Source organism: Rhopalosiphum padi, chromosome 2 (assembly GCF_020882245.1).
Source record: "Rhopalosiphum padi isolate XX-2018 chromosome 2, ASM2088224v1, whole genome shotgun sequence".
NCBI classification, from domain to species: domain Eukaryota; kingdom Metazoa; phylum Arthropoda; class Insecta; order Hemiptera; family Aphididae; genus Rhopalosiphum; species Rhopalosiphum padi.
Genome location: NC_083598.1, coordinates 11,807,413 through 11,829,143, shown reverse-complemented (window position 1 = coordinate 11,829,143; position 21,731 = coordinate 11,807,413). Strand labels below are relative to the sequence as shown.

Here is a 21,731-nt window from a genome sequence, read left to right as displayed (position 1 = left end):
AAGTAAAAAAAACATAATCATTCATTCACAAAGGTATGTAATATTAAAGTAATAAAGGAATTGTCATTTTTTTACATCATTGTTAATATAGTTGTTGAAGGTCTATATTCAATGTGATTAAACATTTTCTTACATAAGAAACAAATAATATTTAAAATTATTCTTGAAACATTTTTAACTATTCAAAAGTTTGTACTATATAGTTAATAGCTATATTATGTTATGTTATATGATACGAAAATATTTATATTTTATTTAAATAAGCTCATTGATTGCTGAAAAAACCTTAGCTCATGTAAATAAAATATTTGCCTCACTCTGCCCCCCTTGGAAAAAAATTCTAGTGCTGTACTTGTTTTATGTTAAGTATTATAATGATATCATTACGATTTACAATCTTTATCAAACTAAAGATTTTTATAATAAATTATTAATTATAACTATAATTAAATTGTAACTACAATCGATCTTCCCACAATCAATAGATACAATCGATTTCAATGGATGTCTGCAGGTTGCTGACAAATCTTGTAACTCCATCTTATAAAGTTATAACTAGTTTTAAGTCCTATGCGGCAAGATTGTATTATTTATTTTTTCATAATCGATTGGTTTTTTCCAATAACTATCAGATCTAGCACTAGCAGCCATCTAAGTATTCTAAGCTATTGGCTATACTAGGGGAGCATTCAGTATACCTCCCGTAGAGATCAATGATATAGTCTTAAAGGCATAATATTACAATGATATAATGTTATGTGTCCACGATAATGAGGCGGACTAAAAGACGCAAACAAATCACAATACTCTACGTATAGTAATATACAGGATAGGGATATCCTACAGTCAGCTATATTATATCGTTATATACTTATATAGTGAATAGAATGCGTGTGATTGTCGGCGGCAACGCGCCTGCGAGTATTATTGTATAGGTCTTGTACTCTGGTATAGTATTATAGTTACCAATAGGGAAGGTCGTACGATACAATTATAAATTACTTATTTAATCGAAGAATGGAAACAATGTTTTTTTTCGAAAATAATAAATGTTTTTTTTTTCGTTTAGTGCCCCGGCACGATACGTAGCATTGTTTTTACGTTTCGGCGTTACCGTCATAGTTATTTGATATTTCATTATTTTTTGAGCAACGAGTCATTAAAAGGATATTATAAAAATATCATAATATTAAACATTAGATATATAGATATTAGGTAACGGCTACAAGCAGGAGGGTTATTTCAAATTTTGCAAAGGTAGGTTAAACATTTTCAGCTGACATGATATGCAGATCTAATGTTATTGGTACATCGTACTTATATAGTTATATATTACCTACCTATCTATAATCTTTCATCTCATACAATAAGTATGCTTAATAATATTATAGTAAAATAATATTCATCTACAACGAAAACAATTTTTTATACCTCATACTTCGACTAACTTAACCTTTACTCTTTAGTTTTTGAAATCGATATATTTTTTTATTTTTTAGCTAACCTAACTATTTGGTTGTTCTTTACATTTATTAGTATGTAAAGGTAATATTATTACTAGGCTTAGGAATATTTACTATTTAGCTTTAAAATATAAAAATATGCTTTAAAGAACAACCAAGTAAGTTTAAAAATAATAAAATAAGTAATACAACACATTTGATATAACCTATTGAAGTTTATCTGGGCACGTTCGTATGATTGATTAATGATTAAACCATAAATAAATTCAGCTAGATCAGGGATAGTTTTTACTTTTTAGTATTTATAGACTATAATGAATTGGTAGTTTAAACAAATCTACCTACTTAATATTGTGTAGGTACTTATTTAATAATACTAAGTACATAGGCGAAATTTGGGGGGTGCTTAGCGCCCCCAAATTTTCAATAGAATAATCGAATTTTTGACAGATTTGTTAGTTATTAATATTGAGAGAGATCTAAGCAATAAAATTGATAAAGACAAAATAATAAATCATTTTGCTATGTCTCAAAGACGTACATGTTTAATAAAATATTTAAATTAAAATAAGAAATATATTTACCTGTACATTTTAATGTTTTTCTTTTTTTAGTGTTATTTTATTATAAACTATTAATAATTATAGATAATAAGTTAATATGATGAATGCACGAATGGTGTTGTAAGGTGGCTATAGGGGGCAAAGCCCCCCACGGGTTACTTTGGTCAACATAAATTTAGTACCTCCATACATTTAGCCCAAATTGCGCCTATGACTAAGTAGTAAGTAAGCATACCTACCTACTTAAAATATTACATTTTATTATTTATACAAAAATGATTAGGTACCTACATAAATGCATAGGGGGGCTTTGAAGGGTAAAAACCATAAAAATCGTTACCTATCGTAACATTCGTTAACCACTAATCATAATCGTGTTTTATATTAAGCACATAGGCATGCGCACGGAGGGTTTCGGGTGTGCCTGGGCACCCCCGACATGTAATTGGGGCCTTAAAATTTAAGTCCTATAGCATTTATATGGGTCCGTATTTTAACTAATGTTACTAGAATAAAAATGATATTTTTTCCAAAAATAATACAACTTAAAATATTTTAAATTTGCGTGGTAAAACTTATTATGATTATAACAGCTAGATGTTATTGACTACAAAAGTAAAAATAATAAATAAAATATATTGCAATTATCTTAAAAATAGATTTTAGATCCAACTATCTATTAAAATATTATAATATAACTTGGTACTATTTTATAGTAATACTACTGATCAATATGTGATTTAATTTAAGTAATGTTTATTCAGGCATTATAATTTATTGAAATATGTACATGTCTTGTTAAGAGAGGGCCCAAATTAAGAAAAGGGCCCGAAAAAATTGTAGGCACCCCGAAATTCAGGTCTGCGCACGCCTATGATTAAGCAATATCATAAAATTCAAGCCTCGATTTAAAGATTCTAAAATGTTAAATAATAATAATTTATATCTCAATTAGTCAAATCAGTCAGTATATATTGACACGGCATTACAGAATAGAGATTAATCTAATAATTTCTGTCCAGCATAGCGAAATGACATTTTTATACATATTTGGCACCTATTCATAACTCATAAGCATAGGGCTGTAGCCCATTTACGTCCGGAGGGTTATGGACATTTGCGCTCAAAATAAAAAACTTAACAGTGTTAAGTTAACACCCTGATTTATAGCCTAAATTCGCCCATTTTGCATCCAACGCTGCTGTCAGTTATCGTTTAAAACGAGGTACGTAAAATCAAAATTAATAATCATTAAAAGTAATCATTTTAAAAATAATGATAAATACTACACAGTATACCTACCTGTAACATGTTATGTATCTAAATATTATTTATATTATATTAAATTATAAATTAAGTTAGTTTAAAATTTCTTCAGTTTTCGGATCATGGGTATGACTGTCTGACTGTCTTTAATTTCGGTTAACTTCGTATTTTAATTATTGGTTTAGACGTATGCACTAATGCACTACAGGTTTTTTTTACACAACGCCAACATACCTCCAGAAACAAGGTTTCTACTCATGTGATATTTAAAATAACGAAATACTAAACAAAGTTTTTGTTTACTTGAAATAGTTATATAAAATTCCATTATATTATAGTAGTACTTACTATTCATGTATTGATGCAACTGACACATAAAATACAACTGATAAATGCATTTATATAATTATAATATAATCTTTATCGATTGGGATTTTACAATTTCGATTAGCACGACTAACGACAAAATATTATTATCTTTATCGATTAGCATGGGAAACCATAGACCTTATACTCCGTATAAGGTCTATGTGGGAAACGATCAAATATTATTTTAGATTTTATAGTGACACGCCAATATACTCGATAAATGGCAACGTTGCACGATTTTCGGGCTGAATCGGGCGCATATGGGCTATGATTTGGGGCGCAAATGGCAAATGGGCTACGATAAATGGGTTCGGGCGCAAAAAGGCCGAAGCATAGGTACATTAGGTACACGGGCGTACGGCATATGGCTTAACCTGGCACCCTGCATAGGTACATGTAATACCTATTTTGATTGACGTTCATGATTTATATAGTCAGTGCCCAGAGGCGCCGAACTCGGACTTTTTTTGTGAAGCGAAATCTAAAATGTTTGTCTATTTAAATGTCTAACTTCTATAATTCACGCTAACGTCGCTAACAGGCATCATTTATTATAATATATATTATTACAATAATAGTAATAAGTAATAACACCATATTTAAATTTATTAACCCTATTAACCCCTAGAACTCGCCTTTAGTCTATACCAGGGGTCGGCAACTGGCGGACCGCGGAGGGCAAAACTCTGGACGCTGTTAACACATTGTACTTACTTACTTACTTCATTATGTACAAAGATTAGAAAAAGGTTTTTTTTCACTGGACCTCATTGATTTATTATTTTAATCTTTAGGACTCTAATAGAAACTACTTGCCGACCCCTGGTCATCTATACCCACCCACCCATTTAAGAAGTAAAGCGATTGCTTCACATGGCATTGACATAATATAAGTTCGGTGCCACTGCTTATAGCCTATAGGCTATATCGATACTATGATAATGCTTCGGTGACTCAAGACGCGAATGTGTTTGCTACTCGTGTGCCACAAATAAATTTAATTTTAATATATTAACATTAAGCTTCGTATGAATGCATAAAAAAATGCATTTAGGACCAAAAATCTACAAGATATGTATGTGCTTATAGACTATAGTAGTGTTTTAATTCTTTAATTATATCTTTATTTATATTCAGTAAAAATATTATTCTCTGTTAATCTTTTTTTAAGGTTCCAAGACTTCCAAGTTTATGTGTGTGTAATGTGACGAAAACGCAAATGCATTGCAATTATTTTAAATCCGAGCCTTTGCCTTAAATATTAGTTATTACTTGTCAACGTACCAATGAAAAAAGTCTATTTCTACCAGTTATGAATGTTATGATAATACGTATTATACATTTATACACCTTTACCAATTAATATTGTACCCACGACCCACTACACAGTGGCGTAAATACAGGCAATGCGTCTGTCTTAGGTCTTTAATGTCTAGGGGGCTTTTCTATCGATTTAAGATAGCATATAGTAGTGAGTAGTGACTCGTACAGGATTTTTTTATTTTTAAAAGGCGACTACTGATCCAACTGTGCACCACGGGAGATGTTTCTGTTGTAAATAAAAAATATATACCTAAGTAATATTAATATAATAGGTACCTATCTAACCTAATATACTCCCCTAGTCGCCGCAGTGTTCCTGCGTGCGTAACAAACGCGCCGGTCGGAAGAGGACGTTCGTAATTATTATTTTAATAATAATATTACGGATGTCGTCAGGACAAGGTGGAAAGCGGCGGAGAGAGACAAAAATATGTGTAACAATAAATAATAATAATAATATTATTAACGCGATACGGAACACCTCGAGGCCACCGCGACCGGGAGGTTGATGCCTCCGCGTAGTCCGTGTCGCGCCCAACACGATCGCCCAAGAGTCTTGCGAGCAATAGGCCGACGCGGTCGCTTTCCACGGTCTCGGCGTTCACGTCTTCACCGCCGCAGTACAATCACTACAATGTGGAATTCAGGTGTGATACAAGAGACTACTACTGCCACTCACCATCAGTCGACACTTCGACAGTTGCCGGCAACCGCTTACCGCCAACCGGCATTCGCGTCCCGTCCGTCGACCGGTGTGAACGTGTGCGCTTCGTCTACCACGGTGTCTGCCGTCGCGTTTCTCGTGACCAGTGATAACGGTTTGCGCCACTGATAACAAACGCGCAGCACGATAATAACAAAAAATACTGCCTATTGATATTTGATATTATTGCAGTGATCTGTATAGTATTATCATAATAACAGTAATCAGACAATCAGTATTCAGTATTTATACATTCTGTAGTATTGGCGGCTGTTCGACGGCATATTGACGAAAATGTGACCGGCCGGTCGCGGTGGAACTATGTCCAGAAAAACCAAACGATGGCTGTTACAGTTGCAGATACTACTCGCCCTGTTGGCGCTCGCATCGTTCGTTTTCTACCAACAAGTAGGAATTGCCGGAGGCAATGTGCTTACTCCTGCCCAGCAACAGGTCTGTCCTACTCGTCCGACTTGTGTGTTTCGACTGTGTAATTAACGTTTTGACTTTTTTGTTTTATTTTCGTGCGTGACAGCTACCAAAAACAGTTAGCAACTCAACAAACTATTCAATGTTGGAAAGAAAAACATTCCAACACATCTTGCCTGTTGATGATGATCTGTTAGAAAAAGTGTTCATCACCGTAAAAACTACTGGCAGAAATCACTTGACCAGATTGCCTGTAATCATAAAGACTTGGTTTCAATTAGCAAAAAGACAGGTAACTATTATTATAAATTTGTGTCTATACTGTATACCTAATTATTATAGTTTATTTTATTTGACGAGTACTCTCTAGATTAAAGTCACTAGATAATGACTAATTTATTTTTAATATGTTTATTCTCATTATATATACCTACTCTATCAAATTTATTAGTTAGTACAAATAACTAAGAAATTTATCTTGAAAACACATTTCATAAAATAGCTAGCCGTTAGGTATGTAATATTAAATTACTTAATTAAAATGTTGGCATTTTTTAAAGCATTAAATTATAAATATTATATTTCTAATTTACTGGGTGTGTTATTAAGTTACATAGTTAGAATTTAAATTCTTATTAGTTATTCCGAAGAAATAAAAAAGAAAAAGTCGATAGGTAGCTACAGAATTAAACATTTTACCTACCCTAAGTTTTTTGTTATATTAGTTAGGTTGATAAGTTCAATTTATTGTAATTGAGTTATTTACAAGTTGCTATACAATATAATGCTGTAAATAAGGAAATTTCTAAGAATAATATTCTTTTTACATATGATTTTTGAAATTGTTTATTTAAATTTGTTGTATTAATATTATTGGCTCTTTTTATTCTTGCTGGTATAAATTATACCACTTATATTTTGTTAAATTTGAGGTCAAGTTTTGTTATTTCTATTAGTTTGGTAATATTTGAGTTGGATACTTTTCTAATTATTAGTTCAATTGATATTTGTAATATATTCAGTTTTACTGGTCTTTTTTAAGGTTTGGTATTGTGATATAATTAATCATTTAATAGAATACAATTTTATATTAAAAGATTTTGATTTAAAAAATTTGAACCCCATACTATAAGTTAAAAAATTAAAAAAGTTAAAAGTTAAAATTTGGAACTTATAACCACCTATAAAAATTTCATTAATAGGTACCTCTAATTTGTTAATAATTGTTCTATAATTTTCCAAAAACCACACTAATTAGAAAATTAGTCTGTATAGTCCACGATTGGATAGTTGCTTGTGCAGTTATGCTGAATACTTGTTTACAAATTGGTTCTGAACTATAATACTAATACATATTAATTTGAATGCCCAGCAATATGTAAAATAAACAAAATTTTCAAATCATCACTATTTTCTCACGCTCTGGTTTTGTTAATTTTATTATGTTTTTGTAAAAATTCAATAGGATTATTATAGTACTTTCATCATGGGTCATCATAAATTTTAAAATAACTTGTAACTACGAAATTCGAAAATTATCTTAACATTTATGATTTATCGACGACTACTACGTACTGGTAGGTATATGATGAAAATTGTGCCGCAACATAATAAAACAATTTTTTCTTTATTACTCGAAATTATTTCCGGGAGGGGGAGGGTTTTTGACCCCCCTGTATACATGTCTGATATGATGTATATATATATTAGATATTAGACAGTAGAAACTTCAATTTAGGTGTATAATTTATTATTCAATCATATTTCTATTTTATTATATTAAGTTATAATCTAAAATATTATATTAATTAGTTATTCGATTGTACAGAAAAAGTACATATATTTTTTAGGTAATTTATTTTTATTTTAGCCAAAACTGAATATTTGAAAATAATCATTTATATACTTATCTAAAATATGTGGCAAATTACTTCATTTTACGATGGGTACTTCTAATAGATATTATCATAAAATATTTTCAAAGAATATTTGATTAATATTTCTAATTTTCTATGATTTTTGTAAATAATTTTAAATTAAAAATTGTGAATTAAAATATTTATATCTTAATTAAAATTATACAACACAAAAATTTTATATTATAATGTGATCATTGATTAGTTTTATTTATTATAAAAAGCTACATTGTTTTTTAAATTTATTTTATGCAATAAATAAATTGTATCCTAATTATTTTTTTTAATAATCAAAACTTATTATATAAGAACGAACGATGCATGTGAAGGATTTATAATTATGTTTATAGGATGTGTTATAGTATTACACGTTTCCTTGGAATTATAAAATAATTGTTGTGGTACCTATATCGGTGAAAATACCTAGGTTCCCCTTGAATAGATATTAGTTAATAGTTATTATAATAGGTACGTGTTGATGTCGCTGATATTTCAATATTTAGTATTATAGGGTTTGTTACATTAACCATGCATTTAATATTAAACTCGTTAAACACATGTAAGATTTTTAAAGTTCGTAAAATATATTGGGTAGCTTATTAGAGTTTATAATATCAAGGTTAACTAGATCAACTGTTTTATAAAATTCAAATTGATACATGCGTCGTACGTGCAGGCACTTTCTCAATTGTATATAATTAAAGTCTTTGACGTAATAGTAATGTGTTGTTTTTAATTATAATAAGTCCACAAAAATTAAATTTGTTACAGACTTGGTTTTTTACAGACACTAATGATCAACATTTAAGTCAAGTGACGGGTAAGTGATATGATTACTTGTTTTTAGTATAATTTAGTTATGGGTACATATAATGAATATTTTTATTGATACATTATTTTTATATAATACTAAGTATCAAAGTGTTATTCATGATTAATATTTATCAAGCTATAAAAATTCGATACTATCATAGATGTGTAACATAAGTACATTTTAGCATTTTACTTATCATGTACATTGTCATAGATGATTATTTTAATAAGTTATTTCACCTATAACAAAACAGTCAAAACCACATTAATGTAATAATATATATATTATAATAAAAGTTCAAAGTTAATATTTTATCCAACGTACAAAATCCCGCGGAAACTTATTTTCTACTAGGTATTTGGTAATCTTATTAAATGTTCACGTTACTAACAGGTACTGTAAACGTATTATTTAAAAAATATTTTTTATTTTGTGTACTCGATTTATGTGCAAGTAGGTGGTATGCATATATACTAAAATATATATTTATACGTATACATACTTCATCATACCGCTTATTATTTTCGGTTTATATAACTTGAACTAATCATAGTAATCATGTATTAGTATTCATAGTTTTTTTTATAATCTTGCATTATACTTACCTATTTTATTACAATATTACATATATTTTAATAAGATTTTTAATGTTTATGCTTTTTATATATAGATCGTTTAGCTTTGATACTAGATTTTTTATAGATTATAAAAATCGTATTTCTGAGTAATTACTAGTTTTAAAATATATACTCAGACTAATAATTTACGAAGTTATATGTTTTGTATCTTTATGAATATTTCATAAACGTATTTTACATTACCTACAAAAATGCAATAATTTTACCAAAAATAACATCAGTCTTATTTTAGATTAAAATGTAATTAAAACTAGCAGATTTGAATGAATCATTTCACTTACTTAATTTAATCATTTTGAAAACGGAATTTTATTAATTGATTAGTATTGTATTTATCTCTAATATATAAACATCTCGTATCACAATGGAAAATGTATGTCGCCAAACTCCTCCGAAACACCTTGACCGATTTTCATGAAATTTTGTGTGTATATTCGGTAGGCCTGAGAGAGTGACGTAAACTATTTTTCATACCCCTAGGTGTAAAGGGTGGCTCTTCACAAATATTTTTTTATATTTAACGTGTAAATTGTTTAATGTTTATCTATAAATTGATAATTCATAAATTAAAGTGATATATTTATAACCCCAATTGCATCGTTTATCTGTTATCACATTAAATCTAAGTGATATTCAATAAAAATAGATACCTAATAAAACAAAAAATACTTAACTATTATATTAGGTAAAAAATTTGGTGTTTGACGAGTATGATGTTCTTGATGTATTCCGAAACTACTCAACCAATTTTGATGAAATTATGATCAATGTGTGTAATTTTACATCTGTCGTAAGATAGGATAGTTTTTATCCCGGTTAATGACCTCTTTATTATGTTTAGGGCTGTGCGATTATTTAATCGATTATTCGAATAATAGATTATTTTTAACGCGAATGATACATAATCGGTTAATCAATTGAAAAAATGCAACTCTAGGCGGGACAGTTATGTAAAATTGATATGTTAGAGATATCATCTGTACACCAAATCAGAAAACCAAAAATAGTTTTTTTCCTTATTCCTTACGCTAAATGTTAGCATTGTTAGCATTATAGGCAACTAAACTTTACATGGGTGCATTTTGTACAGACGACGAAGTGTGCGGGGACAGCTAGTATATTATATATATTATATCCAATGTAATTCATTTTATAAAATAGATTAAATTATTTTTTCATAAGTTGTATACAACTATTTTTGTACTTAAAATATTATATTATTATTATAAAAACCGTTAAAATGAATAAATATTAAAGTAATGATAAGGTTTTTGTATACCTATATATTCATTTTAATCTCAGGTCATTAATTTAAAAATACGAAAATTTTTAGATGGAACAATGCTTCTTTTTGTTTTCAAACAATATGAGCTCAACAATGACGTTTTTGTCTGAGTAGGCTAATGTACGCACTAGAAATAATTATGTACAGAAGATTATTGTTCAAAAAAATTATTTGCTCAATATCCTATACAAACTTCATGTAATTAATTTTTTAAGATTAGATGGTTAACACCCGAATTCCTAAAAACATTTTTTTCTAAGATTATTAAATTGTATAAATATCACGAATAATAAATTTTTAACAAAATAAATATATATTTTATTTATATAATTAGTAATTTAAGACTCAAGTTTATTAAAAAAGGACCTTATTGGAGTTTAATAATGAAATCTGTGGATTATGTTTTTTTCACAAGGCAGGTGATTATGATGAATAATTAAATTAAATATATTAATTAATTAATTTACTATAAGTCTTTTTTTATAATTATTCATATAATGTATTAATTTGTTTCATATTAAAAATGTATAATATTATAATGACAAAGCGGCTTTTAAATACAATTTATGTTTATATGCTTTACTATATTTTATATTCTAGGTGGTCACGTCATAAACACTAACTGTTCGGCTACCCATAGCAGGCAAGTAATACATTTGCATCTAAATAATATTATAATAAATCGCAGTGGGATATCAATAAATAATTGTTTTTAAATTAATATCTTTATCTTTACGACTTTATATAGTATTTGACGCTAGTTTTAATTTGATTTTTAGACGTGCTCTGTGCTGTAAAATGTCTGTCGAATTGGACGTGTTCCTCGAATCGAAAAAGAAGTTAGTATACAACTATTTAAATCGATCATGTTTAATATGTGGTTGGTATGCAGTGTAAAATTCATGAAGTCATATTTTTGTTATATAGCATATCAAAAAAACTACTTATAAACGATTTAATTTTAAATTTGTTATGTAGTATACTAAATTACGTACTAGGTATTATATATAATATTATAATATATATTTAGTGTGTTTACTTACTTTTTAAACATTTAACGTGTTTATATTCTAATTATATCAAAGATATTTACGCTTTTTTAAGTTAATAATTGTACATGCCTTATCTTAAAAAATAGTTGCAATAGAAATATAAAATACGAAATGTAGGACACGATGCTTGTTTTAGAGCCTTTTTTACTGTTTGATTAAGAATTTCACTCTATGACATTATCTAAATATTACTATGTTTAACAGTTTCTTTGTGATTTAGGTACTGTTGTACATAATATTATAAAATTTGTATTATTGATTTAAGGTGGTTTTGTCACGTAGACGACGACAACTATGTTAATGTTCCTGCTTTGAACGAATTATTGAAAATGTATAATCCAATTGGAGATTGGTATTTGGGACGTACTAGCACTCCAAAGCCATTACAAATTCGCACCAAATTCCAAGTAAGTTAACAATAATACAATTAGCTAGTTATATCTATTCATTTGATTAAAATAATTATTTAAAGGTACACAGTATCTTGAAGTTGATAAAATATTGTTAAAACTTTGGAACTTCAACCACTAAAAAACTTTAACAATATCATTGAATATTCTGTGTGTATTCATTATGATATTGGTAATAGGGTGAAGGAGAAGACTATATACGATTTCTGATTGAAAAAATGTATTTAATATTTATATAAATAACAATACTTTTTAGTATTTTGATAAATACGTTGTTAAAACTTATACCATGTATATTTTATAAACGCAGTGCTCGATTTGGTGGGAGATGCAGGCGTTCGCTTTCATTTTTTCATAGATTTCAGCGTCCCCCTTCATTTAATAAAGTGAGGAAAAATACTAGCTTTATAGTACTTTACTATATGTGCAGGGGGTGTGGGGGGACGAAGTTCACAATGGGTTACTTTACAATTTATCTGCTATGGAACGGTGTTTTCTAAATTAAAACCAGCATCCGTCTTCAAATTTTTTTCAATTCGAGCATTGTATAAACGTTAAATAAATAAGTCATCATACAATTTGTTTTTGAATATTGTTCACATCGTAATAGTATAAAGACAATTTTTCTAAAATGGTTCTTAGTTTTTATATTTTTAATTTTTTGAAAAAAGTTATTAAAAAAAATTATATTAGCATTTACTGGAATTTTATTTGACGAAAAATTGAATTTTCCTCAATAGATTCTAGTTATTTTTTCTCAATTTAACAAATATTTGGATAAACGCTTGACACCTTTAGTTATCCATATATTACTATTTTCTTTCCATATTATGTAGAATAATTATACACAATGCTATTTTATAAATATTTATATTCATATAAACCTATCAACATTATTTTAAAACCATTAATAGTATATTAAATTAATAATTAAACGTGATATTTTTGATAAAAATAAGTTTCATCTTCTTAATTAAGAAAGTGTTTTAAATATAATATAAACTATTTTTAGAAATATACGCTGATTCATCTATTTTCAACTCAGAATTGTTTTTTGTATACCATGATTTATCATTATACTCAAATTTAACTTAATTAATTACAAGATACACTCAAATCCTACTATATGTAGGCTCTGCTGACTAGAGCGAGTTCCCTGGGTTTTAAATACATAAATAATAATGTATTTATTGTATTTAATTTTTATTTAAGGATATTATGTTGTTATTATTTGTGTTTAAATATTAACAGTTATTTTCGTAAAGTTTTTTTAAAGTTAATCTATTATTTTTGTTTTAGAAAACTACATTTTGGTTTGCTACTGGAGGTGCTGGATTTTGTTTGAGCCGTGCATTAGTATTAAAGATGGCACCAATATCTGGGTAAGTTTTAAAAATAATCTTTTGAAGTTTTGATTTATAAGCATCTTTTACTTTGTATTATAGTTTAGTTTTAAGCATTTTAAGTGTTTATTTTTGAGTTAAATAAAAATAATATTTATTAAATGAAGTATAAAAATATATCATAAAAAAATTGATAACATTTTCCGTAATTTAAACTTGAATGTAGGTGTACTAAAATAGTGTATATAATTTTAAAAGATGTAGATATCTGTTGGTTGTTTTAATTATAGTTAAAATAAAATAAGAGCGATTAATATGTTCTTGTATAATTATTATATTTTATTATATTTGTGTATTTAAACGAGCGAACCCAGTTACAATTATTATAGACATACGTCTAGGTCGTCTAGGATTTCCATAATATTTTGTTATTACATTACTGATAAGTGATTAATCTTAAAATATAATACGATAGTACAGATAGTAATATAATTGATAAGTTGACAGGTTTAAGTATAATAAAATATGTGATGTTGTGACAATTATGATTGAAATAATTCACTGAAAGAAAAACATTGAAAATACAAAAATTAAAATATTTAGCAATGAAAACTTAATTTATTGTAATATTGACATAGAATGTAACATTTATACAGTCAAAAGATTATTAAACAATCAATTCCAAATTTAGAATCCTAAATTTTAGAATGTATTTAAATAATATAATTGTAATAGTTTTAAAAACAATATTTATGATATAAATATATGATCGTATCTATACTACGCGATATTATACGATCCAAATACAATTTACATAATTTTTATATAAATTATATTTTAATATGTCTTTTATAATATGTATATTTATCTCTGAAATAGAATAATGATTTTGTATTTATGGCTGTACGGTGTCAAAGAAAACGTTTTCATGCATGTTAAAAAATTTGAATTTTTATGTTCATTTAATCTAAATTAGATGAATATTTTATCCTGATTGTTAGGCTAAGAGGGAACGTCCCTTTCAATTTATTACTCTTTGAAATTAAACTATGTAAATCAAAATCGTACAATACTGTTAGTGTATCTGTTAGTTAGACTGTGTAGACATTCTCAGTTAAATTGATATCGATCTAATTATTTAACATTTTTATTTATATTTATGTTATTATATACATACTCGTATATATTTTATTTTTAAATTGTTGATACACGGGAAACCAATATATGATTTTATCTCGTAATAATCTAATACTTATTAAAATAAATTATACCGACCAATACTCGTTTCATTGATATTAAACGTGTGAACAGTTGTGGAGATATTTTTACTGTTCAAAATCATTTTGATATATATTCAATACAATATCAGGTTTTTAACTGGTTCTCTGAGGTGAATAACATTTTAATACAACTATTACGATTTTTAGATATATATTTTTGTCATTTTTAGGTAGGTATTGTCGCTTTTTATATAAAAGTTGACCCATAAAAAATTCAGTTTTAATTGCTGGGATAAAACGAATTCAGTTCTTTCCAATTTAATGACATGCAGTCTCCATGAGTCAAAGTATGCTCGTAACCTGTTTTTTAAATTGAATAATAAATTGGGAGTTCCAATGCAACTGCCAGTTGACGCCCCTTGTCCCCTCTATTTTCCTTCATTCCTTGTCATTAATCAAGTTGCTGAATTGACGAGTTAACCGGTTTATCACGTCCAGGCTCTCTGAAAAGGAGTTGTCCTGTGATGTATTTTTCGCACTAATAAGCTCAAATTCCTATAATAACAACGTATTTTTTTTATCATTCGTAAATTAAAAAAAAAATGAAAGGAAAATTTCCCGCCATTGTTAAAAGAACCAAAATGGGTTTCGATTGGTGTTTGTCGGCTAATGTAAAGCGATTGTCTAATTGGCAGATTTTAATTGGCTAAAATTCTTTATGGAAGAAAAATACCTATTTATAGTTGGAATCAATCCAAATGCGAAGGTAATATAGGATGAAAAAATGTAGTTCTAATAAATTAGATATTATGTTGCCAACAAAATGTTGTTGCTGGTGATTTGTTGTAAGTATTCTTATTGGACGTTAAGCTTATATTATATTATATTTATATTAGTAGATAAATGATTTCAAAGACAAGTAATAAAAAGCAAAAAAATATAAACATCAGAGTACTTTCTTAGTTTTTATGTATCTAATGTCCTAATTTAAAAATCCAAAATTAAATATTATCTTTAATTAATGTTTTATTTGAAATTCAATAAACTTAAATTTATAGTGATACAATTTACTAGAACTTAATACATGCCGAAATATTACGAGGGACAAATATTATATAAAAGATTTACCTACAAAATAATATTTAATACTATAGTCAGTATTAAATAGAAAACCTATTTTATTATAGTAAACGATACATTTAGAACACAAACGCTATCTCTATGAGCTTAGTTTTAGAAATATCGATATTATTTCTATAAAAAGTTTGATTTTGGTTCTCGGTAATAAATATAGTAATGGACGTGCGAACTATAACTATAGACTATAATATAGTTATACAGACATACGAATTACGATATACATATTACATAGTATAGAAATCGGAAAATAGTATTATTAATTTAGCTATAAGAAATAATAGTTTAAATGTTTATATTTTGTTAAATTTTATTGTACCCCTAATCACAGTTAATTAATTAAAATTAAATATTGTTTTGAAAATGCTATTCAATACTTTTTGTTGTGTGTTATTTGTTGGACACCGATTGATTTTGGTCGGCAAGGAATTTTCAATTGAGAAAAACAAATTTTGCAAAACTTACACCTCCCTAATTAATAATTATGGTGGGTATATCGGAAGTTTGGTATTTAATTCACTACAGATGTTAGTCAAAACTTTTAAAACTTGTTCATAGCCGTAACTTGTGTATGGCGTTCAAGGCGTTACACTTAAAGATAAATCGATTGGCTACAACAACTTTATAATTAAGTGTGGCTTAATAATAAATACATTTTAATTGATATTAGTGCATATAATGTAAAGACTAAAATATAATAATTTGCTTTATAAACGATGGCTATCATTCATTTTTCTGTATTATTTCATTTTAATTATATTTGTTAAAAATATTTTACATTTTCGTTAGCATGCTATGTAATTTTCGGTATCAAAAAATTAGTTGTAACATTATTATACATTAAAAAATGATATTCAAAATTTGGGTTTTTAGTTTTTAATTAAATCAAAATATATTTTCTTTTGAAATAAACAATGACAAATTAATAAGACTGTTTACAATATTATTGAATTAATATTTTACTAAAATTAAAAAATATATTAACTAACTTTCTTTTATTCAAATATGTCATTAGTATAACTTTTCAAAAAATTATAAAAATAAGTTCAATATATAGTAATTAATATATATAATAATAGGTTTTAAAACATCTTAATTTTTAGGTTAGATAATGATTAAAATAATGTATGTATATCGTATATGTATTACGCACTATTTATATTCTATATTAAAAAAAAAAAAATAAGTTCTTGACTTTTAAAACGAGGTACCTAGTTTTATAGTAATTCGTATATTATACTACGATTTAAATATTTTTTTACCGAATGGGATTTACTGTTCATCGAAAATAAACTTTATCTGAACATCTTAAATTGTAAATCGATGTACGTCTCATTGATTAACTACATGAACATAAAACCCGGGCCACCCATCAATAATGATTACCTATATTTTAAAATACATAATAGCACTCGGTGATATATTAAGTATAATGTACTGTAAAAATAGTTGTGTATATTTTATTACGAATTAGGTATAATTTATAGTGTCGTATGTTAAAAAAAAATATGTTAGTTTTGTTATGTCAATGATTAACATATGATTTTAATAAAAATTATCCAAATATGGTTTGAGTTTTCATTATTTCGAGAGGTATTGCATGGGAAATCATTTTTCAGTATTATCATATGTTCAGTAAAATATTTATTTGTTAATTTTTTTAACATTTGGAACAGATGACGTGTGAATGATCGTTTATTAGATGATTTTATTTTTTTCTCAAGCCATGTGTCATACATAAAGTAGTTAACTTGTCAACCATCCAGAAAATATACATTTATGAACACGTTAAGAATAACAATTCATAATAGTTTCCTGGATGAATAAATTTAAATCCTGGCTTTGGCTCCTCGTCATTCACAATTATGCAGACAGAATCGTAAAATTTAATGGTGTCTTTTTTGTTTTTAAATGAATTGGTTTTAATATATATATATTTAATTTTTTGTCACAGAAATGGAAAACTTATGGCGATTGGGGATCGTATAGGTCTTCCAGATGATGTTAGCGTCGGATATGTTATAGGTGTGTATACATGATAATCGTACTATGGTTATTCAGATTTTCTCAAATTCTTTTCACTTCTATAATAATCAATGATGTTTTATTTTTTGTAGAACATTTGTTGAAAATTCAACTGACTAGAGTGGAACAATTCCACTCGCACTTGGAGCCAATGAGACTTATAAAAAAAGATCTATTCAACGAACAAGTAATAAAAATAATTTTATATAGGTAACTAAGATAACAATATTAATGTTAATTATTTTGTATATTTGATAATATAGCTGACATTTAGTTATTCCTTGGACAATGATCCAAACACTGTGGACGTGGATGGGTTCAACGAAATCACCGATCCTACTAGGTAAATTTTTTTATTGTTGAATCGTTATTCGTTCTATTCAACTATAATTCAGAAGAAAATGTTGGCGTATTACGATATAATATAAATATTATATTATTTTTATTTTCAGATTTCTTTCACTGCATTGTTTTTTGTTTCCTGAAGCTTCGAACTGTGTCGAAAAATAAGTATTACACTGTTAATCGTTATATTGTTTCAGAAACATAGTGAGAGTTAATAAAATCAAATTTAGCGTCGTTTTGTAACATTTTCCTCGGTATTTTTTAAGTTGTTGTCTTGCTTGGCCTAACGTTTTATTAACTTGAAATACAAAAACCATTAATCATAAGGTCTTCAGAATGTGCATGTCATGGTTGATCAGAAGGTGGGAAACCGTCATAATGGTAGCGACTAATATTCGTTTGCTTACAGTTGGATACTCATTTCCCATAATGTACACAGGATGATATAGGACTAATAAAATTCCCTCATTACTATATCGTTTGTTACGATAACGACATTAACAATGAATATTTTCGATTAATCTTAAGTCTAGCCTAAATTAACTTTATAATAAATATGGTGTATAAAAGGATTTTTTAATTTTAGTTTTTCAAGTAAAAGAAATTCGGAACACAAATTTACTGATTTACTGAAATGTTATGTCTTAAATATTTTCGATTATTTTTGTATAAAAATTTAAAGAGTACAGATAGTCTTTATAGTACTATAAGAGACATTATTGGAACAATAAATCAGTAGGAAGTGTGTGTAAACAGTATAAACAATAAAATAGTAGTTCTTTAATCCTTAATTTATGTTAAAATTGATCATTGCTCTATATGTGTTATGAGTAATCAATAATTGTTATAATTGTTTTAGACGTGGTATGAATATTTGACTGAGCAAAGGACGCGTAGTATTGTTTCATATAATTACTTATATTAGTTAAATTCTTTGTTGTTGTCTGTCCATAATAAAGGCATTCATTTCAATTTTTTTTTTAATGTAAGGAAACGGACAAGGTCTTTACATATATACACTTAATTATTAGTAATATTTTGTTTCTAGTGTCTACCTTAGATACCTATTGTCTGTAAAACGTGTATATATATGTCATCTATTCAGTAGACGAACTAATATAATGTAATGTGTATTTATATACGAGATTCTTTTTATCGATGGGATAAATTTAACAATGAAATGTTCGAATAAAAATCAACCAAAAAGACAATTTGAATTTGTAATTTGAAATTTACTTGGCTCTTTTGACAAATATTGTCATCAAAAGTGAGTAGAATGGGTAGATTATCAATAGTAATTCGGCGATAAAGGTATATGTATCTATTTTTTTTTAATTTTAATTTTAATAATAAAAGTTAATGCTTAAAAACTATTTTCTAAAGTTTTTCGTTGTTCATCGATCTCATTCGCATTTTAACGAAATATTTCTCAGTAGTAGTCGCTAATATATTGGTATATTATGTAAAATATAATATGTATCTACTCACGTATCTACCTACGTGCCACCGGATGGCGCCTTATTGACATGCACGTTATTTATATTTAGTTTTTTCGTCTGTGATATTTAATTTTAAGTAATTATTTTTTGTACAAATATAATTTATTATTATCATTATCTACATTATGATCTGTTTGTTTGTTATTTAATCAAAACACTTATATTGTACGGAATTGCAGCTATTACCTATTTGTACCTTTTTATTGTATATTTTAAGTAATTAAAATGTTTTTATTTTTCGTTAATTTAAATAAATTGTTCATTTTTTATACTATTATAGTGTCTACCACTGATGTATTTTTAATGACAGAAAGGTTTTTATCAACACTTATTAATATATATATATATATATACATATTTTTGGTGGTATTATTATGTGTAACAATGAACCTCATTATAGTCGAGTTCCATTATCTGATATATTTTCTTACAGATTATATATACTATATAAAAATAAACGTTGTTATATTATATCATATATGCGTGTACCTAAGTTATTTATTATCATTTTAGATTAACATACTTCGACATTGAACGGTGAAAAAAATAAAACTTTTTATTAATAATCCATCAAGATATTTTATTGGATTCAAAGGCTAAAAACATTTTTTTTTCATGTTTTCTGTAAAGCCAGATGCACAAAAGAAGGGAGAAAAATGTATCAAATCTGTATTCACTATTCATCACCGCGTGAACCGCATCACAACCGTCGTGTACAATAATATAATATATATGTCGACGGAAGTAAAACTAACGTTTTATGCGTTTAAGTGGTTTACTCCGAGATGAGGAATAGAGGAGAGTGAAGGACCGAGAGAAAAAGGAAATGAAACACATTTTTTTCTCTCAAACTCCGATGACGGGAGGACGTCTCACGCGATAAACGCTGTCATATGCGCGTGTCACGTACAAACTTTGCTTGGGTTTTTATATATACCCTCGGGGCATCAATTGCCTTAGAAAACTAGCCCTTATATTATGCCCACGATAGTACATATATATGTATTGATATTATGGCTTTTTCTCGGCGGTTGTAATAAAGTATTATATTTTTATGTATCGCATCACGCTCGGTTAGAAATAAAAATTTTCGATCTTGTTGGTAGGTATATATATGGACCAATACATACTGGGTGATTCACATTGCATGTTCACTTCGATGTTATATTTTAATAATGCATGTTTTAAAATATTGAATTAGAATTTTTTTAAATAGTGAAAATCCATAATATTATAAAGTACATTTATATACATATCATTTTTTTTTACATTTAAATGATAGTTTGTGGTAGTTCAGAATTATTTTTTTAAATGCGAACTAAATAGAATTCTTTATACATTTTTAAATTATTTAACAAATTATTTTTTTTTAAACGCGTAGTATAATATATCTTAATCTAAATTCGAACGAAAAGTTTTAATTCTAAAAATTAATGATTCAAATAAATTTATTATCAAAGGGGGGAAAAGGGTGGTGAGCATGCTTGGTAAATTACCCCGTATATACTTATTACTATATATTTTATTTTTATTTTATTTCAGCTTTCTATACCTTGTCCTTTTTGCGTATAGACTATAATATATATCGCATACATATGTTGATCTTTATTCGTGAATGTACTACCCATGTATATATGTACAATATTCTATATATAAATATTTATTATTATAGCGGTGCCTTTTCCATGGATGACTAATATCATAAAAAAATTGACCTGCAACCACGTTACCGTGTTTAGTAAAGGCGCTGAAGATTTGGTCGATTAATTTGACATTAATATAATTCTAATAAAATCGATAAAATAATAATTAAAAATAATAACGAGTTTAATAATAATAATTTAGCAGAAATTATAAAAAAATTTAACAGCAACATGCATATGAACAATTTAATTAACAAAATAAATAACAGCACTTGCTTCACAATGAAT

The 21,731-nt window shown here is 27.2% G+C and overlaps 1 protein-coding gene across 1 annotated transcript; it reads left to right on the top strand.

Moving 5' to 3' along the window:
* Positions 1–5,556: 5,556 nt before the first annotated feature.
* LOC132921074 (fringe glycosyltransferase) lies at positions 5,557–20,077 on the top strand. The gene is made up of 12 exons (XM_060983904.1): positions 5,557–5,885; positions 5,949–6,140; positions 6,223–6,408; positions 8,804–8,852; positions 11,370–11,412; positions 11,549–11,608; positions 12,087–12,228; positions 13,531–13,613; positions 17,886–17,956; positions 18,049–18,143; positions 18,220–18,299; positions 18,409–20,077. The coding sequence occupies exons 2-12, from the start codon at positions 6,009–6,011 to the stop codon at positions 18,464–18,466; spliced, it is 999 nt and encodes a 332-aa protein (XP_060839887.1). The 5' UTR covers positions 5,557–5,885; positions 5,949–6,008; the 3' UTR covers positions 18,467–20,077.
* The last annotated feature ends 1,654 nt before the right edge of the window (positions 20,078–21,731 follow it).